This window comes from Anarhichas minor, unplaced genomic scaffold (assembly GCF_050575085.1).
Source record: "Anarhichas minor isolate MPS153535 unplaced genomic scaffold, ASM5057508v1 ptg000011l, whole genome shotgun sequence".
Taxonomy (NCBI): domain Eukaryota; kingdom Metazoa; phylum Chordata; class Actinopteri; order Perciformes; family Anarhichadidae; genus Anarhichas; species Anarhichas minor.
This window is the reverse complement of record NW_027466457.1, coordinates 6,536,827-6,560,614: the sequence shown is the minus strand read 5'-3', so window position 1 is coordinate 6,560,614 and position 23,788 is coordinate 6,536,827. Positions and strand designations below refer to the sequence as shown.

The window sequence follows — 23,788 nt, the reverse complement described above, 5'->3', positions numbered from 1 at the left end:
CACTGATTAGATCAAATAAACTAAGGTGAGTTTGGGTACCTTGTGTGACAAGAGGCTAAGAGGAAGAGTGTATTGCTTGACAATAAATAAAGACACTTCAAATAGTCTCGATTTTAGGTTATTGAGGAAGTGTTTTAGAGCAGAGGTTCCCGCCCTCTGCGGACTGTAACCGGCCCTTGGAAAATTTGCAACTGAGGAGCGAAGAAACGGTGTGATTCTGCAAAAAAATCTTCATAATTATAAATGTCATCAGTCATCAGCCCCGTCATGTTCTAACCAACAATAAATAGATTTTTTTTTTGCTGTGAAAGCAGCATGACAACAGCTATTTTATGGATTGCAAATGTTAGCAAATGTTAGCATGCTATCATACTAAACAAAGATAATGAACATAAGTATGTTAGCATTAAGTAAAGCCTCTCAGAGCTGCTATAGCTGTAGACACTTATTTAAAAAAGTTTATGAGTATGTGAGGTAACCTTTTTTTCATCATCACAATGAGCACTCGTTCAGTATTAGTTGTTTTATAAAGTGGTATTCGTAACTATTTGTTTATCCTTTAGGTTTCATCCCCGGTCCGTCCCATTGGGCTGGTCCACAATGATACTGTCACTAAAAATAAATGGTCCGCAGGGCAAAAAAAACGGTTGGGAACCTCTGAATTTCGAGTAGTCAGCACAAATTAAAAAATAAATCCCTCTTGTTTTTGGGAAGCATAGAGACAGTTATGCTTCTGGTACCTCGCTGTTATCTCCACTGATCATTGTTCCATATCTTTAAAGCCAGCTATATTCTCTGGGCTCTTTTACCTGATTTGACGCGGTTACATTTTTACAATGCTACATTGGTTGCAGAGAAACTCATCGATGAAACTCAGGCAAAGAGAACAACGGCCAGCAGCACGAGTGCTCAGAAAGTGCAAAGTCAACACAGTATGAGATGATGCAAAATAATGTCATTGGTCACTAAGAAGACACAGTTATGTGCAGGCAAAGGGACCTCTGTTATTATGCTTGAAATACCCCAAAGAAATTAAAAAAGAAATCTCAAAGCAAGTGGCATCATGGCAACAGTAACAAACAAAAAATATACACTGAAAGGTTTTGTGTCATCAAACAACCTTAAACATCTACTGTACAGAAGAGCAAATATCTTAAACATGTACAACTATACAAAAGTTGATGCGTTTGTTAACTGATGTGTAATATTAACAGAGGAAATAATGTGGAGGACCAACTTCCCCATCAGTTGGGCACTTTAGGCTCAATTCTGAGTGAGGCCTCGTACATGCTTTCTTCATCCAGAACAAAGCTATTGTCCAGTAGATACTGGGCTACCTGGAAGATTAAAAGACAAAACAAAACCAAGTTTAAGAAATCTCCCTTCATCGAAATGAATCTTCACACTTTTCAAACAACACAAAATAGCTAAGGCAGCAAAGATTGTTGATTGTCTATGTAAGTGGTTGCCAGCATTTTGGTTTGTGACCCCATTAAATAAGGCGATGACTACGTGTAGCGCATCATCATCGGTATCATACGTCTAAAGGTTATCACCAGGTCATCTAATGAGCTATTTTAATTTATAAAGATATTTTTGATTAAGTTTTTAAAGGGCTGAAAAAGAAAACTATCCATCAACTCACATATAAAACAAAAATTTGAGAATTGTAAAAAAAAACAAATTCTAATTTATGTAGCATAAGTGCATAACATATTTTCAGATTTCCTATTCTTCTTATTCTCTCACGATCTTTCTAGTTGCTCCTGCAAAACTTGGTCAGGATGTCAGCACCACCACCAAGTGGTTACAACACATAGTACAGAAAACAAAACAGGTCTATTTTTTGACCATTTTCTCTTTAGGCCTCCTGAAAAGTTTTAAAATAAAACAAATTAAGAAGAATGTTTTTTACTAGGTTCATTTTAAATTTTTCTGCTTTTGAGGTTAAAAGTGTTTGAAACCAACATGTCTGATGAAATCAAGGCAATTAATATAACAAAGAAAGTCTAGGGACTAAGGATAGAGGGTGTCATAAGCTGTAGACATTGTGAAATCCATTCAGGCAAATTTGTGATATTGTGCTGCATAAATAAAATTGGATTGACCTCTTCTTCTTGCTCTCCTAAAGAGTGCCTGAGCAGCAAATGTCTGTGATCAGCGCTTCAAAAGAACCGTAAGTTCCTCTTGACCCACTACAGGTGCTTGTGAAATGGATTGAGCACTTGGCCTCTGCATTTGTTACAGCTTTTCTTAACGTGTCACAAGCCAGAAAGGCTGTTTACAGTTTTGTTATTCATTTACCTTTGGTTGCAGGTCAATCTTGTATGCTGTTTGCTGAAACTGCCTGATTTCTCTGATGATGTGAGAAATCTGAAAAAAAACACATAAGAAACAGGATATTCAATTCTGAACACACACACAACTAAAACACACACTTGCACAAACTCTCTCATGCATCAGGACACCGAATATCTCACCATTCTCATCTTTGAGAAGTTGACCAAGTTGTCTTCGGTGTAGTTTGGCGTTCCCTCCTCAATGAAAGCCAGGTCTGTGAGGTACATCCCCAGATAGGGCACACAGGGAGGATCACAGCTGGTGGGAAAAAACACACACATCATCCACTTGTACTGCAAGCTTGCTGTATTGATCCAGTACAAAACTATGTCCTTGAACTGAACTCACTTCTTCAAAGCCTCTCTCAGGTTTTTGAACCTCCCCTCTGATGAGACCAGCTTCTGCAGCTTGTCAATCAATGCTTTTGTCTAGAAGAAAGGGAACACAATTAATGATAGCAGGAAGAACATTAGGAAAAAAAAGCTTAACAAACAATACTTAGGGAGATACACACCTGCTTGGAAACCTTGAGCCAGGTCTTCTTGAGACGGAAGACGGAGCTGCGGTTGAGGGAGGAGGTGATCTCGAGCACGGCGTTGTAGTTGTGGAGACAGCGGCAGATGTCTGCTACAGCCACCCATTTCTCTATGACCAACACTCGAGTGACCACGTCATCACAGCGCAGGATCTCTGTGGCAATAAGGTTGCTTATCTTGCAGAGGAAAGAGAGAAACAAATACTCAATATTATCATTTGACAATGACGAATACAGAAGATGTGTAAGGGGCTTGTTGATTGGAACATACATCATTGAAGTGCTTTGTTGTTCTCATGATGTACGGCGTCTTCTCATTTTTGTCGTTCTTCATCCAGCCTTGTCCAAAGAATTCCCTGTTAACAGATTGAAAATGAAATGTGAACACTGGATTGGTCCATGTGTTCTTCTTGGCTACAGACATGTACAGCTGAGTCGTGATGGCACTCACTCATATGGGATGACCTTAAACACCAGGTGGTCCAGCAGAGTGAGCTGTTCTGCGATCTCCAACGCAGAGTGACTCTCAAAGTGCTCAAACTTCCCTTCACCCATCTAGTAGAAACAAAACAGCCCGAAAACAATCAAAATTGTATCAAGCAACTTGGCACAAAGTTTTTTTTATACTGGGCAATGGTTCAGCCGACCCCTGGCATCGCACACTGGCTCTAGGGACGTAGAATGTCACCCCTCTGCTGGGAAAAGGGATTTGAGCTGATGCAGGAGGTGTAGCGGTATCAACTAGATGTATTTGGACTCACCTCAACGCATAGCACTAGCTCTGGAGCCAAATTTCTGGAAAGGGGCTGGACTCTACCCAAGCAAAAACCTGGGTGTGGGAAGACTTCAGGGAGACTATGGAGAAGGACTTTGGGTTGGCCTCAAGGGAGCTCTGCCAAACCGTTAGATGACTCTAAAAGGTAAAGCAGGACTTTGCTCAGGCTGTGTTCAGCAGGGCAGGCGAACTTGAGCTCTTTGAGGACCTCCTGAACCTGACCAACTTGTCTTGTGTGGAGGAAGCAGAGTAAGAAAACTCAGGGGAAGATCCATCCATAATCCTGGCAGGGGTCGCTGAGGTAGTCAAAAAGCTCCCCAGCAGCAAAGCAGGAGAGGAGATATGCTCCAATTATCAGGTTATCACACTGATCAGCCTCTCCAGGAAAGTTTATTCTACGGTGCTGGAAATAAGGCTCCAACCGACTGGTCAGGTCACGGAGGATGCAGATTCTGTCCTTGCCGTGGAACAGTGGATCTGTTTCAACACGTTTCCAGTGCATGTTGGCCACTGGCGTTGTCCCTTGTCACCAATTTTGCTTGTGATTTTCATGGACAGGATCTCAAGGCACAGGAAGGAGAGTGTTGGGGACCTTTGCAGGTGATGTGGTTCTGTTGACTCTATCAGAGCATGACCTCCAGCATGCACTGAGGCGGTTTACAAGTGAGTTTTAAAGAGGTCGGGATGAGAGTCAGTACCTCCAAGTCTGAGGCCATTTCTCTCTGCCAGAAAATGGTGGATTGCGCCCTATGTGTTGGGAGAGATTGACTGCCCCAAGCGAGGGAGTTCAAGTATCTCGGGTTCTTGTTCACGAGTGAGGCTCAAATGAAGCGTTAGATGGACAAGTGATCTACTTGACACCTTCCTATGATTTTTTTTGGGCACATCCAACACCCAGAGGTAGATCCAGAACTTGCTGGAGGGATTATTGATCACGTTTGGCCTGGGGTTCCCCAGGAATAGCTGAAAAACATTGCTGGGTGGAGGAACATCTGGATTACCCTTCTAAGCCTGCTGCCCCGCACAACCTGCCCCCGGGTAAAGATAATGGATAAATGGAAGGACTTTCTTTGGGTAGAGAAATGTCCAAATTAGACAAATCTACTTTTTAGTTGATGTGGATTAGAGCTCAAACAACTTGTCGATTAATTAGAAGTTGAGTGACATAAAATTAATCTGCAGCAATTTAAAGAATTGATCATGACATTTTTTAAGAACAGAGATTCTGTTTCCAGCCTTGCAAATATGAATATTTCTTGGCCTTCTTAATCTTCTGTGATAGTAAACCAAATATTTTGGGATTTTGGACTGTAGTTTTAAAAAAAAAAGGCATTTGGAGAGGTCACTTAAGGGTATTAATTGAGAAAATCTTTGTCTGATTAATCAATAATGAAAATAAGTAGCTCTAATGTGTGCACTTCTAGTTGACCTGTAATAATTTGCATACATTTGCTTTTTTTCATTTTCACTTTTTACAATTTTGTCTTCAGTAGTTTTAAAACCACACTAAACATTAATTGACAGAGGACTTCACTCACCAGTTGTGTCACGTCTTCAAGGGTGATCTGATTGTCACCGTGGTCTTCCTGAGTTAGAGTCCTGAAAAAAGAGGTCAAGCTCTGAAGTATGTACAGGATATTTTTTCTTTCAAATTTTGGGTGGTTATAATAATCCCACAATCAAACTGCACATAACAGTACCTGATGATGTTGGCTGCTGCTTTCCTCTCCTGGGTCAACAGCTCAGGGTCATGCATCACTTCCTCCAGGAAGGCAATAACTTTTGTCTTCAGCTCATTGTTGCTCTCAAAGTCCTGGAAAAGCAACAGACAGCACACAACCATGTGGCCTAAAAACTATGTTATCATCAATCACCAACTTGTGATTTGAGATTTCATTTTAAAATGTGCTTAGTTTTTCATTAAACCAATTCTTGCTCAGTTTTCTTGTCAACTTCATCTGTTATTGACAAACAGTCCTCAAAGAAAGGTGTCTCTGTGCAATTTATTATGCAATGAAATCAGTATATGCATTTGTAAACTATGGCAGTGTTCCAGCAGGATATGAACTGTGCCTATATCTGTGTTGGGGATGCTTTACCGGAGAGTGTTTGGACACCCAGTGCCTCAGGACATTCAAGACTCTGTTGGTCGCTGCTCGTCTGATCACAAACTCTTTGTCTCCATTTCTCTGATCCGTTGGGAAACCTGCAGAAAACATATCAAGTGAGTTTCTACATCAAACTCTCGTCGCTGTGACACATTACAGCTTTGGCAACGAAGATCATCAACATTTTTTGAACCCATAAATCAGTTGACCTGACATGGTGCAGTTTTAACACAACCATTATGTTCACCTGTAGCGGAGCCTAGCCCTATAAAGTGAATAGATGTTTGTACCAGTACTGGCGAGAGACATCCGGCGATATTTTTCCTTGGTAGGTGTGCCCTCATTGGCTCCAGCTGTAGCAATAGCAAAGGCGGAGGCAGCGGACAGGGCACTGCGGTTGTTATCCAGCTCTCGACACGAGGACATCACCATGCCATTGTTGTAGGAAAACAGGGAGAACTCTACAGGGAGGCACAAATACAGAAAAAGAGAACAACCCTTTCAGACAACACACATTTACAGAAAAGTGTTGGTAATATATTGTTCATATTACTGAGTTTAACTGAATCTGTAGTGACTGCAGAATGATCTGCTTCTTGTTGTACAAACATCCACTAGGGGGAACTACAAGCCAACATAACAGTTTCCCTCCAGACTTTCCTTTACAAGAGGCTTTGGTATTCAAGATGGTTGCAGCTAAATATAGCCACCAAATATCAGCATAACAGAGGAATCAACAGATTCTCTGCAGTCTGCTATGTTTAAATCCTGAGAACATAGACTGATCATAAGCAGCTAAGCACTCGCTGCTTCGCAATTTCAGTTAATTCTTTACTTCACACAATAGGTTGCTTTAAACTCCATTGTGTGATTTTGTCATGAGATTTAGAAGCCAGAGATAATCTTGGCTCCAGTGAAACAGCCTCATTAGTGGGGGCGGAAGGGAAAACACGCTCTTTATGTAGTTGCTATGACACAAGTTTCCCTAACACCTACTGAAGCCAAGCATTGGCTTTCCCCACATGAGCATAACCATCAACCAGTTCATTATTTCATTTGAAGTTTGTTTTTGCGGAAGACATATAAATCAACTGACTTATGCAAAGTGAGAGCATCAATTTCCGTGCAAAACAAACCATTCCACAACTTGCAGACAGCAAATTGTGGCCTTTTTACAAACCTAACAATAAAAATAAAATAAAATAAAAATTCAGCTCCACGTGTTGTTTTTATTATTTAGTCTGTTACTGTGGACAGAAAATAATAGTGCAGAGGGATCTAATAAGTGTGGAACTGGCTGGTGCATTGGATTGGTGGCATGTTGGTGTAGACCGTCGTAATTATATCACTGCACATGTTTAGGACACAATGTACCTGTGGAGTTTTTGCATTTGATGTTTTTTGGGGTGGTTGGTGATTTGGTGGGAGAGGCTTCTGGGTCCACTTCATCACTCTGGTTTGGATCATTGTCACGTTCTTCTCGTACAGAGAGATCTGTATCATAATAAAATGATCAATACAAACATAATTCCTGAAAATCAAAATTGCAATACTTTGGTGATGGTTGGCTCCTGCTGACCTACCTTGTTTGCTCACTGATGTATCCTCCACCTTGTCCTTCTTGTCCTCTCCCTCATCAGAGATTTTGCTCGAGACGGGACTGGACACGTACAGTTTGTTGATGTCCAAGGTGGTCTTGCTGAATGGGGATATGGATGAGTACATGCTTGCATAGCCATTTGAGGAGCAGCTGAGGGCAGCCAGGTCGAGAGCTTTGCCCCCAGTGATGATGGGGATGTTGAGGGAGAGCTTGCGCCGGCGGTTTGGGGATGAATTCTTGGCGATAGCGAGAGGAGGTGGGGAGGAGAACTTTCTGCTGGCTCTGGGGGAGCTGGGAGGCTCTCCATACAAGTGTTTACTGTTCTGAGTGCTGGCAAAGAATAACTCCAGGGACCTGCATCAAGGGGAAGATATATGCATTTGAATTAAGGACATCGGAATATTTTTCTTTGATATGTGGTAACTATTCTCTGTTTTAAAAGCTTAACTAAATACACAACACCTCCTAAATAATGTATGCAACCCAAGTAATCCCAGCAACCAGAAGTCTATTTGCAGCCGTGTCTCGTTGTTTTAGAGCAGGATACAAGCTGCAGTGTTGCAGAAAACCTCTCCCACTCCCTGCCACCCTCCTGGCGACCTCACGGGTTCCCATAAATAGCACACCGAGTGATAGTGCGCATGGCCACTGCTGACACAAGCAGCCAAGTGTAGGTGTCTCACAGTGACATGACAAGCGCCACGGGAGAGCATGCTGCAGGGCGTGGGCATGGGGAGCTCCCCGTGATCTGCACCCCACAGTGGGGGCCTTCGCTCTAGCCCTGCGGAGCGGTGAGTTAGCCCCACTGCAACACTTCGTTAATATTTCACACTATGGATCTTTGCAGACAAGGAGAGGGAGGAGGGGAGGGTGGGGTCCTGCAGCACCGAGGTTGGTTGCCATAGAGCGACAGAGCCCAGTTGAGACGCTCCCAGGCAGGCAGGAGAGACTGGACCCAATTACTGCCTTTGATCACTGAACACACACATAAATACACACACAAACAGGGATACTGAAGCATCCTAGAGCCTGTCTTCATATACTGCTCCATCTGCTGCTTTTCTTTGCTCACATTAAGCAACAAATCAAACTTCCCATATGCTGACACAAAGCTTCGAAGACTTCGAAGATCACTGGACTTCACTGCTCCAGTGTCACATACATTATGTGAACACGAATTATGTCACATGGAACGCACAAAACAAATATCCCTGAACACCAGACTCACTCTTTACACTCCTAACCATGCTAAATATAAATTTACCTCTGTAAAGACTTGCAAGAAACGAATAAGAAAGGACACAGTCATCTATCTATCGATCTATCTATCTGTCTGTCTGTCTACAACACACACCACAACCAACTAATTTCACACATGGTCATCCATCATGTGACCATTTCAAAATGTATTATTCATATGGATGTTGTTTTCCTGAAGTCATCTCCTCAGTCAGTAACATCTCCAGGTTGTTGACTTATTGTTGTTTTATGCTGTTTGTCAGAGCATACCGCCTTCATGTCTGAAGTGAGATTCCTCAGGTGAAACTAACCTACAGTATAAACAAGGAAACAAGTTGTATCGCTGCAGTTAAACCTAAAAGTTCAACTTGTTAGCTCCTTGGCTCTTGCACATTCCTTGCATTGATGAGAGGACGACAAAGCTTCACATCATTATAGATCAGTTTCATCTTCATGCAGCATAAAGTCTGGAGGGATGCAAAGCATATTTAATAAAATTTGTTTGTCTATTGTTACAGCAACCTCGCAACATTCAAATCTTTCCACATGTAACATGACTCACCGAGCAGGGATGGCACTGATGGGCTTCTTGTAGATGGTGATGAGTTTGTCTAGCACCACTTCGGCGGTTGTGAACACGCGATAGGAGTGCAGGAAGGTGTTGAGGAAGTCGATGGAGAGGAAACGGAGGTCAGTCAGTCTCTCCAGCAGGCGCTCAACGCTGGCGTAGCGGATCTGCAGCACCTTGCAGGAGTTCATCATCTTACTGAAGCGGATGTCCACGTCATCGCAGTACAGACTTGAATCTGACCTGCTCAGAAAATAAAAAAATGTTTTGAACAAAATTCGAAATAAATGCGGGAAAAAAAGCTGCAAAGAGATACATAAACTGTAAATAAGAATAAGGCTTACTTGATCATCTGTGGCACTGTGACTTTGGAGTTGTCTTCGAAGGCGTTCATCATCAGCCCATTGCAGCGGATGTTGTCTATGCACTGTGGGACATGAAGCAGTAGAAGTAAACAAAGAGGACAGAGGAAATTGTTAGTGAGTTCTGTTACGTGCAGGCTTTCTGCCGACATCCTCTGCTTCTCGTCTGACTGCTGGAGACTGTGATGCGTGTTGACGTGCCTGGCTGATGTCACTGGTCCATGCAGACTTCTCCTGCCTCGAGGAGGCCACCAGGATGACTGTGAATGACTGGCTGTCCTTTGGCTCCACGACAATCTTGAAGTCCAGGTGCTCCATGTCCTGGCCGCTCTTGTCTGATTTGGCTTTGAGGCGAACACAAAGACATAACTAGATGTCATTTTCTCTATAAATTCGTGGACGTAAACAGTAAAGACATAAAAAAGCAACCATTCAAGTGTTTACACTGTATTACTGCAACAAGAAACTAATATTAGACCAAGCCAAATGTCAACATTTGGCTAAAAATAGGGGAAATCAGTCATCATTTGACATTTATTTATTTATTTGTTTAAAGTCTGTATTAGTTTCTAGTGGCACTGCCTGCCTCTGAAGCACTTTTTCAATTGTTCCAAATATGAATTGTAAAATATTAATACATTCTGTCACAATCTTGTAATCATACATTATATACATTAGCACACATGGTACATATGATGCATATTTCTGTAAGCTGCAGTATGAATAAAACACTCACACTCATCATCCGTCCCCTCAGGGTCCTCCAGTAGAGTGCAGTCTATAAGCGAGACTACTCCATTCTGAAAACAACATACAATATATATTTAGTTTCATCCCTTCAACCTTTTTTTGACTCAAAATGTGCATTTAGACTACAAAGTTCATACAAGGTTCATCAGTCAATTGACTGCTGACTGTTGACTGTGAACTTTATATATTTATATATTATTGAGAAAATGGCTCAGCAGCATATCTACCATCTAAATACATTCAAAAGACACGGTTGACCCCACACATGTTTTTTTATTACTTCTTTACTGTAAGCTAATGCCATTGGGACTTGTAATTACCTTCATGTAAAACAAACAAAAGGAAGTTTGGTTTAATCCCTGCAGCCATCAAACGTAGCACAAAGTCACAGAACAAGAGCTGGGCAGTTTAACAAATTTAACACTTGCATTTTGCACTTTTGGACATAATAGGTCCTGTTGTGGTGCAGCAGCTGCAGAATGGGCCACTGCCACAAACCCTTGTGTCTTTTCGTTTTTTATAATAGTAATATAATCATTTTATAATATTTATAATAGTCGTGTATTGTTTCCTGTGAATCCCTTGAGTGTGTGTGAAGGCAATTTGAATCTAGTGCAGAAATCGCCGACCCCGCCACTAACAATTATATCTACAGAGAGATATTTCGGATCATATATTTTTGTATTAATATGAAAATATTAAGGATTATAAGTCTATGATTAAGATTTTTATAATAATGTATCAAATGACAGTGAAATGGGTCGCTCGTGGGAATGAACATGAGCTCTATCTCCTCAATCTGCAGTTCCCCTCGGCTTTACAGAGCTTTTTAGAGAGTTTCAGTTCATTGTTTCGCTGTCTGGTTCACGCTCACTGCTCTTTTAGCTGTTTTCAGTGAACAAGCTCTATGAACCCACTGTGCAAATACCTGCTCAGCACCAAAGAGAGACACAACAAGTAATTAGCTGGTTAACATATGGAGTATTTAGCAGTAAAGTGCTAGATATTTCTGTCAGGATTTGATAGAGACCAAAATCAAACTCCCAGAATTAAGATTTCAGATGATTGATAATGTTTTCCTGCTGAATGCATAAATAAGCAACTGTTTGCTAACAAGCTTGCCATATCAATTTAAAAAGTCATGATATGTCAATGTTGTGCTCACAAGAAGACCTTAGTTTTACTGTAACTATATGTATGTAAGGCCTTCAGTTGAAAGCTTTTTGGTCTCATGTTAGACTCCAAGCATCAATTGTCCTTTGTAATGTTGAGTAATGTGGAGAAATACTACTAAACCGCTCCATAACACACATCAAAGTGACATCAATCTGCTTTTAAACATGTTCAATGAGCCTGCATGTGTGTGTGTGTGTGTGCAGGCTATGAGCGCGTGGAGCTCCAGCGGTCACTGCCACTGATAAAAGCCATGACATCGCTAACCCTGTAGCTTTCATCTCCTGTCAATTAATCCGTTCAATTTAGCCCAGAGATTCTGTTTTCTTTCTTCGCGGTGCCGTAAGATTGCGATGTCTGAAATAAGGAGCAGCTCCACTGCTAGCTCAGCAGCACAGGCTCACCTTGGTGAGATGAAGCTTTCCCCCAGAACCCCTGGTGCAGATGATTAAATGCTTGGAGAAGAGAAAGGACTGCCTCTCCCCCTCCTTCTTCAGGGACAGAGAGCCCAGTCGCCCACGGGTGATCTTGCCCTTCTCGCTCATCGGCACCTGGATGAGAGACCCTGTATGTGGGAATAAAAGAGTGTGTACGAATAGAAGGGGGAAGAGAAAAGAAGAAAGACACATAAGTAGAAAAGGAGCAAGGACCAGAGGGATTTTGGAAAAAAAAAAGTAAGGAGTAAAGAAACTGAAAAAAAGAAATAATCAATATCAAATTGCTTTTCTTGCCCTCCTCTATATATGAATACATGTAGAGTCACATGAGATGCTAAGGATTAACTAATCTACAATATCTGTTTTCCCTTTCCTAATCCATCAAGGCCTGTTGGGGACGTGTGACATTTACAGTCCCAGATTCATCATCAGTTTGCCTCTGAACAGTCTAATTACACTTGGAAACCCTCACGAGGAGTACACATTGTTCCCCAGAGAGAGCAAGAGTTTTTCTTTTTAAAACAGAGTATTTCCCGCTCAATACAGGGCTGAAGATGTGAGATCAGGCTGTCGGAAAGGTAAGGAGGGACAGGAAATCCCCTTCTGCCGCGACTCTGCTTTTCTGTGGAATTGGAGGTTTCTTCGCTGGGATCTGAAATACGGCACTTGAAGGCAGCTGTTACCTTGTCTTACAAACGTCTGGCTGGTGTCGAGGAGAATCTCGCAGCCCTCTACGATCATGCGCTCTATTGCCAGGTTCTTCCTGATGTTCTCAGTCTCGCTCACTTCGTCGTGCATGATTCTATGGAAAAGGGACATTCAATCGTTCTGATTCAATAGATATATAGGAGAGTATAGGATCCAGTAGGAAACATGAGACAAATAAATGACACAAGAACGCAGGAAACACAAGAAGCATTACTGTAAATGTTCATTTTGTGACTTTATCATGATTTTTTTTTAAAAATTCAGTTAAATTTACTTGACCACTTACTGTCCGGCCAGATTCCTAATGAGAGAAATAATATTTAATAAAGATAATAAAGTAATCTGCCCTGACTTTTGACTCTTACAGTTTGCATTGCACCACTCGGGGCTTAAAGTACAACAACCTCTGCATGTTATTATGGGTCAAAAAAGAATAATTTACTCAATATTTACTTAAAATTCTCCTAAAAATGTTTTTTTTAATGTTTTTTGTCGTACTACATTATTACAGAAAACATGATAATCATCATACTGGTGGTTTGTGGTGTCGCTCATTTGAGACAGCATGCAACTCTTTTACTTTTATTACATGAAGGTATACCTGGAAAGCTCCTCCAGCTTAGATTTGGCGTAGTCCAGACTGGTTCTCTCTACATGTTCATGGGGTGTGTGGGCCAGAAGTTCGTGGAGTGTAAGAATGTAGCGGGGAATCTAACAGAGACAGAATAGCAAGACAACACGATAGCAAAAGGGGAGTCTCACTCAAATATAAGAGCTTACATGCATGCATAAATGTAACAACAACAACACAAAGACGCACACACAGGAATACACACGTGCCGACGTGTACGTACACTAATGAGAAGTAGATCAGTGGAGAGCACAATCTACACTCATCAGCACAATTTATTATCAACACAGCACAGCCTGCAGTAGGCCCCAGCAGAGAGGACTGTCAGGAAACTGCGTGCCTGGCCAGAAAGGAGCCATTATTAAAGCCTGAGATCCAAAAAACAACCGCTTTTTATAGACATGAAAACACTGCAGGGATATTCTGAGCAAAAGCAGACAAATGCCTGCCGTTTCTGTCAGGGATGCTACAATATGAGAGAGCCAATAAGTGCTCAAGAAGAAGGCGGGTCTTTGAGGCCAAGTCCTCACCGAGCGATGGTGGCAATAGAGGCCAGAACACATGACTGAAAATATGCAAACAAATGGGCCTGCCTTTATTTCTTGTGTATATCAGTGGGACAAATGAGCTCACCTGGAACATGGGGTAGGTGAGGAAGGTCTCCAGAGTCCTCTCCTCACAGTCGGGCTTGGCCTCGTACTGCTTCAGCAGCTTGTCAAAGTCTCGGTTCTGCTTGCAGTGAGCCAGGATCTGCAGGCTGTACTGGTGGTTCCTCACAAACTCCTGGTAGATGTTCAGCATGGGCAGCAGGATGTCAAACAGGTCGGCTATAGAGAGAGATCAATACCAAGATACTGTAACAATGACACAACAAAACTGAGGGCTCCTTCTTTGGAGTCTTTCCTCATCACATTTTATGATATTTCGCACAGGCTTCAAAATGGTAACAATCGGAAAAAAGGCATGAAACAGTTCTTACCTAGCACTAATGTTGGCCAGCTCGCTATTCTGGCTTTTAGACCCTGGTAAAATATCTGATGTAGAAACATGATAGTTTCACTGAAAAAGAAGAAAGAAAAACTGATTATCTTCTGAAACAAATACAGAGTTGGTGTTATCAATTCTGCCAACAACCAGTGAAGTTGTGGTAAAGGAAAGCCCTGACACCAGGTAGTGCGTACGAGAACACGAGTGTGCAGGTTTTGAGCATGAACGTGCTGGGAGGACTGTGGGTGGATTTTGAATAGGCCAATGAGGGCCCATGCAGGTTATTCTCTTCATTGTACTGTTTGCGTTACTGGCAAAGATTTGTCTAAACAAGACACAAAACTCAATCTGGAACCTTGAAGTTTGTCTAGATGATGCAGCATACAGCTGACATTTTAGGGTAATTTCAGTTTAGAGAAATTATATTTCTTTATTCTTTGTTGATGTCTTCATATCTTTCTTCATAGGAATTTTATTTATATTAAAGCTATTGCACTACATGGAACTTTCATTTTCTGTTGGCTTCTAGCAGGAAGCGGAGGAGCAGCGAGGCGAAGCTCTGCTCCTGGCTGGAGGAGGAGACGCTGCTGCCGGGTGCTGAGCTCTCCTCCTCTCACAGGAGCTTCGTACTGCAGGTTGAAGGTGGTGGCCAAGCCGGATCTTGGTCTATCCGCGGTGGTCTGGTCGCTGCCGAAGACCCTGCTGGAGTCTATGCTGAAGGAGTTCTGGCAAACCTGCATGATTTCATCTGATTTTGCTCGGAATCCAACACGGTGGCACCAATGACGAGCATTAAGAATAATTATGTAGAAATAGACTCTTCTCGCTCATGGTCTTGTTTACTTATGTTGGTCATCAATAGTAAATTAAGGTTGAAATAGAGTACATGTCACTTAGTCTTATACCCTTTAAATGTTGTTTGTCTTACTGTAAAAGTAGACGTGCAAGAAACACATTGTCTGTATCCTTGAGGTCAAAGGTATTGAATGCATTTCCTTTCTCATAAAACATTTGCAAAAGTTAATTTGTGAAGTGTTTTTAAATCTGCATTGTTTCATAAGTTTGCTAGCTAGCATTAGTCTTTTCTTGCCTTGTGTTGGCATATCTCTTGACCCGTTATTGCCACCAGCTGACGATCAGTAGAATAACGCACAAGATATAAACAAATGTGCATCCACTCACAATTACATTGCTCCATAGCTCTACGAAAAAGAACTCCACGGGGTACCTTTAAGATGATAACGTTTTGTAAGCAAATGAATATTCTCTATGGGACGAGAGGATCCAACCTGTTGAGGAATATGCTGCTGACATCATCGTGGGTGATGGACGGTTTCTTGGAGCTGGCTGCCATGCGGAGCGGCCTCAGGAAGTTGTTCACCAGGATGTGAAGCTGCTGTACGTACTCGGCCTCCGAGTCCAACATGCTGAACACCACCTGGTTCCTCTTCCTCATGCTCTCTGCATGTGGTGAGCGGATGTAATCCTGGATGATTGTCTTCCACTTCCTCCTGCAGATCCATCCTCGCAGGAAGCTCTGGACCTGAAGTTTTAACGGCTGTAGTTAGTTTCCCAGCATCTTAAGATACTCTAAAAATGTAGCAACAGGTTTAAATCATGTGCTTTACTTTTTTGATTTTCTTGATTTCTGAGTCGTCATCAGTTGGGGTGGCTGCAGGGCTGGCGTGAATCTTCTCATTGTCTTTGAGCAGCCCAGAGATCTGCCACGGAGGCAACCACAAAAAAAGACCAGTCATTCCCACTCACACACTTTCTTCTTCTCACTTACTGTACCAGCATGTAAACAAAGTGACTGAGTCACCAGGACAGGACCTGTGAGCTCTGTCAACACTGAGACATTGACTAAACTAGTTGTGTTCACTTGGCTGGTACTGCTGCATCAATATTTATTTACATTGGTCATTTAAATGCAATATGTTCCACACTGTCCTGCATGTTGATGAAAGGTAAACAGGCTGCCTTAAACTGTTTGAAGCTAAGTGTCTCCATTTACTTTGTAGAAGGCGTGAGAGTTAATTGTCATTGCATTTCATAGAAGAGATGCAATATAACGCCGTGTTCATGCATATTCAGCACATCATTTGATTTCAAGCACCACATTTGCACATTAAAGTAAAATGGTTATTTGATCTGAAGAATACAGCCTTATTGGAGGCATTGTTTCTGAGAGGAGATGCAAAGTGGAGTGTGGTTGGCCTGAACAGTAGTCTATTGATAGTGTTGATATTGCATGTCAAACCCAAACAACTGTGTCTGCCTAATTTGTCATGAGACTGTTGCCTTGTTTAAGGAATATAATGTAAAGAGACACTACGAGACCAAACATGCTAATGCTACAACAAGCTATCAGAGAGCGACCGTGCTAGAAAAGTGAAGCAACTCCAAGATAACTTGGCCTCACAGCAGCGGTCCTTTTCACATGAAAACATCATCAAAGTAAGCTACCAAGTGGCCATGGTAATTGCCAAACATGACAAACCTTTTACGGAAGGTGAGTTTATCAAAGACTGTGTTATGAAAATAGCAGAAAACATAATTGCCCCAAGAAGAAGACCGAGTTTGCTAATGTTTGCCTGGCTCGTAACACTGAAGAGCCATCATCAGATACTAAGAGACAACTTGATTTTTTTTCGTTAGCCTGTTTCATGTGTGTTGAACTTAAATGTGAGACAACTTTTCATTACCCTCACTAAGTCATATTTAAGATTGTCTTGAGGTGAGAATATTGATCGCTTTCTATGTAATTAGCTTTTAGATGGCTTGTTCTTTGTGTTATCTGACTTTCAAGATGTGAAAGAAAGGCAGAATAGTTGTTGAGATGTGTTCATACATGAATGCTTACATTTGGTTACGTTGCTATTTGCTGTCATTGAAAATAAAATGATTAAATAACAATGTATGTATAGGCTACTTGTATTGTTTAAAATAATGTCAGCAGGGACTGTTGACCCTTGGGCAATTTCACATTATCAAATCTGGCCCTCTTTGAAAAAAGTTTGGACATCCCTGCGGTAAAACATTCGCCAACAGAAGGCTAAAATAGCCAAGACAGATACTCCTGAGAGACGTGATTCAGGGCTTCTATCTTTATCTGTTTATTTCACAAAAATATGTTTTTTTGGATCTACAATCCGGTGATTAATTGTTTTCTGCTGCCATTTATTTCTTATACGTATTTTGTTGTTGTTGTGCCATAGTGCACAAATCTCCTTGTATATTTCTATAAAATGGGAGGATAATTGAGTTGATCTGAAGCATTGAGACAGTCCCTAACTTCAGCTCAAGTCGCTCAAGGCTTCAACATTGAATCATACGTGTAAAAACTAAACCTGTGCAACACCAGTCGAGCTTCAGCCTGAACTGCACAACAAATCTTGTGAGGACTGGTGAAAGTAATTGAGAATGAACATCAATGTTCTGGATCTTTAGCCTGTAGCCTATTTGTTTACTTTCTGGGAAATCTGCATGCAAAAGTCTTGCTGGTTTGTCTACTAGCGGTTCCTGTTCATACTGTACAGACAACACACCTGAATAACATTTTTTCTATGATTCCTAAACGGATTTATGGACGTTCATCCTCAATGGACATCAGGTATCCTGGCACCGTTGTAAAGAGTGAACTCAACTGATTGTAGCAAGGTGTGTTTAGATCTGACTCAGGTTGGACTCTGAGAAGAAGAGGTGGAAAACTGTGTAATTAGGCGAGGGACAGGGGGATCAAATATTACTGCAACATTTGTACGCTGTTCGTATCTGCTGAACTCTGAATAATGTGTTCGTATTTGTTTGCATCGCTACTCCGCAGCGTAAAGGCATCACAGTGAGTATTACCTCTGACTTAAGCCTTTCGATCTCTATTTCCCCATCTTCTATCTGTTGTCGAAGTTGCTTAGCAACAGTTTTCTCCGTCTCCACGATCTGAAGCAGATGAAGATACTTCTGCATGAGAGTCTCATGCTCGTTGGCCAAGTTTCTGTAACTGTAACACACACACACACGCACACACACACACACACACACACACACACACACACACACACACACACATGGTTTTTGAATTCAAGCTTGAGTAATTCATTTCACATCAGTGTGTGTAGTTTCATCTCACATCAAAGCAATCAGGTTTTTTCTTGTGAACAAAGTATTTTTCTGTCATTCCTCACATTTTAACCCCACTTATGAAACCATGGCAACATCCCCTACAGACCGAGATGACTTACCCTCGACTGACTAATTCAACTTCTAATTGCCGTGTCTGCACATTTCACTGATGTGTGCCCTTACCTGGCGTGGGATATTGCAGCCACCCATTCATCGCAGTCCTTTACATCTTCTGTGCGTAACTCGAGCGCCTTTTGATTTTCATGGGTGAAGCTGACGGTGAAATAGTACTGAAACAAAAAAGGGGGTTCTTGTTAAACAACAGGACTATCATTAATCTGACATGCTGTATGTTCTGCACAGGAAGGAGAACGTATTATTGCATACCCCTCTAGATAAATCTGTTATATAGTAGCTTAAGTGAAGCTTCTCCACTGCTTTTGTCTTTGTGTTTGTTCCGCTGCCTCTCTGCTGCTGACATTAAGCGGCTGATTTAAAGTCACACACAGGGCCTGGGGAAGCCACATCTCCCTCGCCCACCAGTACACTTGATGGGCCACACTGAGGGAAGCCTCCCCCAGATCGGTTCCTGGGATGTCTGTGGTTCCCAGGAGGAAATGCCATAAGACGTGGAGGATGGAGCCACAGCCAATTACATAACTGTGCGACACCTGTTTCCTAGCAACTGAAGCTTGATGGAAAATAAGGTATTATTATTATTATTATTATTATTGATATTATTATTATCAGTAGTAATAGTAGTGTTATAAGTAGTGTTATTGCTAATATCAATAATAATATTACTGCTATTTTTGTTGTCAGTAACATATTTAATTTTTCTATTAATTTACTAAGTTTCATAAATCAAGTATGAGTCATTGATAGGGTGACTTTTGGGTTTTCAAATTGTAAAACATCTATTTGGAATTTCCTTGTATGTAGGGAACTATTCTGCATAAAAACATGAATACTTTTACATGAGATTTTGCTGATAATGCTTGAGTACTTTTGCTTGAATAATATTATTGCTAATTGATTTAACACTGCTGCTATCACTGGTTAGATGACAAAATGGTGTAACTATTTGGATAAATGTACAATGAGCAAACATTGCCTTTACAGTATATCAAATATAGTGGTGTTTGTGGTTTTGGACAGTGGGTACTAGTATTTTATATGCAAGCATGCGTCCAAACGGCAAATTACAAATAGGAAACAATTGACTTTGCATATCAAGGAAAGCCCCTGCATTTATAATGCAATTTTCCTTTAATTCTAATTGTAATAGTTCTTAGATTTGCATCGTGTTTATAAAGGCCTTTTTGATGTGAGCTATATATAGCATATACTGCTTATTAAAACATAAGGAAGACCTCAGAAAGTGGGCCATGATTAAAACGATAGCACAACTCCCATAAGTGAAATGGCATCTTTCTGTGGACGGTTCCAGCCGCGCCGAGAGAGACCAGACTCTAATCTTTGGCCTGCAGATGTTCAACAGGCGCCTATCAACCTGCAACTGATCATTATTCATGGGTGACTGCTCTTCCATCTTCACATTCATTAGGTATTCATCCTACCGTCAAAGAAAATCTATTTCTGGCAGAGAGGCACGCATGTTATAGTTTTCCCTCATGATCTCTCTAAGAGCGCGGTGAGTGTGTGGTGTAAGGCAATGTTAAGCACACTGTCTGCTTCCTGCTTTATGTTTATGGCTGAGTCATGCACCTTTAAACATCATTACTGATCTGAACAGAGATAAATTACATTGATAAAACCTATGATATAGATACATGAGTATTATTGTTATGGGGGCAACAATCACTTGTCAGTTTTGCTGTGCTGTGGATATGAGTGAATTGTAAATAATTAATTAGATTAGAATAATTCTTTGGTCTTGTTTAATTGCAGCATAATTTTATTGCTGCAATACGGTAAAAGGGCTTTCCTGAATCAGATAATGAGATCTGTACAGTAGTATATTCCCTGAAGTGCTACGTGTGGGTAATCACTCTACTTGCGTCCACTTTCCTTTTAATCAGGCACTTTATTTTATCCCTATACCAACATCACTAGAATATCACACCTATTAGTTTATTAGAACATTAGTCAGATCCTTTGTTTCACAGTACAGTTCGTAGCAAATCAACCGTCTCTTGCTCCCGTAGCTTCTTGTGTTGTTGGTCGAAGTGCTGCTGTTTCTCCAGAGCGAGCTGTGTTTTCTATAAATGGACACTGACCCCTCCAAGGTACAGCAAGGAGCACATTTAGCCCAGATAGCGCTCACATTAATAGGAGAGATGCGACACACACTACTTCTCTCATCTCTGCTACCCCGCCTCTTCCAACTGCATCATTCTTTAGGATGCAAATAAGGGTTGCCATAGAAACATCGGGCTCAAACGCATTATCATTTTCACACTAACTGCATTTGAGGATAAATATAATGTAGGGATTATGGTGGATTGCTAAAACGTTTGCACAAAACCCTAAATCCAGGTGGGGATAGGAGATATTTTCATACTCTTATTTGTCCTTGAAGAGGATGTTTGTTTGTTTACAATAAGAGGTAACTCAGCAGCAGCCTGTCACATCCGTCACATTCATTATCTGTGCACTTCTCGGTGCTTTTACTCTCTGCAAACAGGACTCACAGAACAAAGCCAATCAAGCATCTCCTCTCAAGTTGATCACAAATTCTGACCATCTATTCATCAGGCTCTTTGCAGCATGTTTCCTATGTATGCATGTAAAACAGGAAACTGCAGAGGAAACAGCACTGCTGACAAAAATAAAACATAATCCAAATTCTTTCAGGGAGGTTTATTTTGGGTGGCTTGAAAGCAACTGCGAGAGCACAACATTCGCCAGTGTGTTGCATTCTGCTTCATCAGCACAAAGGCAGCTGTTCACAGGAAGAGCCTGGATTCACTTTGGATTGCAGCCCTACCGACAGAGTCAGGCACAGAGCCGGGAGAGAGCAGAGCCAGTAAAGCATTATGTTCCTCGACTGTTTATCCACAATAACAATGTCAACAGACATGTCACCCTTTCTACTTCTCACTTTCATGCTTTGCTGATTTAAGTAGCAGCCAGATGAGATATTTTAAGATCGAGTGGATGCTTCATTTGTAGTTTTGGATTAAATGTTTCCGCTACCTTAACAATGTGTGATAGAGTCTTCATTGAAGATACCACGAATAAAAAGTGGTTAATAACCCTGTATATTGCAAATAAAAAAATCCAGTATTAGACTGAACTTCATTCAGGTCATCTAGATGTGATCAGAGCTGACTGATCACAGGCACCCTGCTGTTTCTTCAGCTTCAGCTGTATTTTCATCATTTCACCACAAGATGGAAACCTTGGGGCTGCAACTTTTTTTTGCATGTTTTGTTGAAAGGAGCATTAGTATATCGCTCTCCGCCCTAAAACATAACAAATGTGATCACTGAAAGTCAAAAGCACAATGTGTGACCAACCAGGATGCAAAGACACCACTGTGATAAGAACACAAACAATTTACGTCTCATGCACCACTGAACACTATCCCACCAATAAAAAAAAAAGGATCAAGCTCAGCTTTGCAACCTGGAGCAAAACACTGCATAGCCCAGTGCCAGGGCTGCTGTAATGCCGTTAGGTGTTAATATTGTTACCTCATCATTAATGCCATGCATGGATTACATAACGTGCAATACAGCAGTCTGGAACCTCGTGCTATTTCTGCTGCGCTGGATTTGAGGTCATGATGCGATTGGATATGAATGAATGAATATACGCATAAGAAAAGCGCTTTGCTCGGGACTAAAATAGTTCAAAGGCGTTTGCGGCAAAGGAACAATTTCTGCACTCAGTGTTGCACGTCGTCGATATTTTTAACACGAAGCCTGAAAAACAGTGAAGCAGTGCGAGAGAGAGAGAGAGAGAGAGAGAGAGAGAGAGAGAGAGAGAGAGAGAGAGAGAGAGAGTTTGTGTTTGTGTGCGTGCGTGCGTGTGCGCACGCTTTCCTTACCTGCTTTTCCAAACACTCCTTCGCTGACTGTGAAGGTTTCGGTGAAGGCGCTCTGTCGCATATGCATCCCTCCAACAGGTATAATCCCGAGGGTCGGGAGCTGGACTCGTTCTCAAAATAAAAGAGCATATTTTGTAACAAAGCAAACCACTTTGTGTGCCATTTCGTGTTGTCTGAGCTCTTTTTGCTCAAGCACCCTCGTCTTGTACCATCCTTTTTCGCCAAAAGCCCCAGGTAGGTGACATGACCATCATTAAGTCGTATTCCCTTCTGCATTTTGACGAGGAGACTTCAGCTGCGCAAGGTGGATCGGTCGTTACATCCTTCTGAAGTCGCTCCAGGGAAAAATAAAATCAAGAAAGACAAGATGTTGACTTTCTGAATGCGGACCACTAGCAGCAGGCTTGTCCTCTCTGTCCGACGCATTCACCGTGCTGGCATTTAAGTGAAAAGAGAGGAAACGAGCAGCTCAAATCCAGCATCCTAAAACCTTTTGTCATACTCCGAGCGCATTGACCGATAAAAAAGACAGAAAGGGGGGTCGGGGGAAAAAAACAGTCTAAACAACGCAAGATGAGAGGGAAAGGGGTTCGGGGCTCGTCCTTTTCTCACATGAAATCTCCAGAAACCAGTAGGCTTGGTGCTGAGCTAGGCAGTGCTGGGTGAAGTCACATGACGCATGCTTGGGAAAGCAGATTTCAGAACCGTGGACAGGGACGTTTCAACAAGATGCCGCCTAAATTGAGTTTCAGCCTACAGTATTGAGCACTGGGGATGCAAGAGAAAACAATGAGAATTACAGATATTCAAGAGAGAATTTTCGTCTTTAATTGAAATCAGCCATTTGACAGGCTCCGGTAAAAAGGTATTTTTACCTTTTTTTTTTCGTGTTCACTGATCACTGTCATTTACCATTCAGCACATTCTTCCTGACAACGTAATATATATTAAGTGTAGATATTTTGAGTTTTTAAAGTGGTTACATAACACATCAAAACTGCTCTATCATCACCTATCATTTTTTTGGTGCAGTTCAGCCTCACTTTAATGAATCACAGTTTAAATGCTACATTTAAGCTGTGTGTATGCGGTCCACTTACTGGCTCGTTCAGAGCTTTCAACTGATTCTCATGGTCTTCATCTCTGAGTAGAATAATGAACTTCCATGCTAGACTGACATATAAATAAAAAACAAAGACAAGAAAGAACAAAACATTTCTTTACTCAACATACCAGTGTTTTTGCCCATTTTGCCCATTTACTACAAACTCAACTAAAAATCTCACATACTTAATATTAGTGCCAATGGTTCATATGATATTTTAAGTTTTTATCTGTTTAGGTTCAGTTATAACTAATGGATTACCAATAACACCAATTATCTGCAAGTTGATTTTCATACTGTATTCACATGAATGAAACCAAGTGGGCCTTTTTC

At 41.4% G+C, this 23,788-nt stretch overlaps 1 protein-coding gene across 1 annotated transcript; it reads right to left on the bottom strand.

Moving 5' to 3' along the window:
• Positions 1-1,244: 1,244 nt before the first annotated feature.
• rasgrf1 (Ras protein specific guanine nucleotide releasing factor 1) lies at positions 1,245-22,626 on the bottom strand. The gene is made up of 27 exons (XM_076089899.1): positions 22,351-22,626; positions 18,519-18,625; positions 18,066-18,213; positions 15,842-15,934; positions 15,503-15,756; positions 14,206-14,285; positions 13,860-14,053; positions 13,197-13,306; positions 12,571-12,689; positions 11,855-12,015; positions 10,264-10,327; positions 9,729-9,871; positions 9,510-9,592; positions 9,160-9,408; positions 7,342-7,712; positions 7,133-7,252; positions 6,049-6,219; positions 5,750-5,856; positions 5,351-5,463; positions 5,189-5,249; positions 3,327-3,430; positions 3,147-3,231; positions 2,855-3,052; positions 2,689-2,768; positions 2,481-2,598; positions 2,305-2,373; positions 1,245-1,337 (listed from the first exon to the last, which is right to left on the bottom strand). Exons 1-27 carry the CDS (start codon positions 22,624-22,626, stop codon positions 1,245-1,247), a joined length of 3,771 nt encoding a protein of 1,256 aa, XP_075946014.1.
• Positions 22,627-23,788: the final 1,162 nt, after the last annotated feature.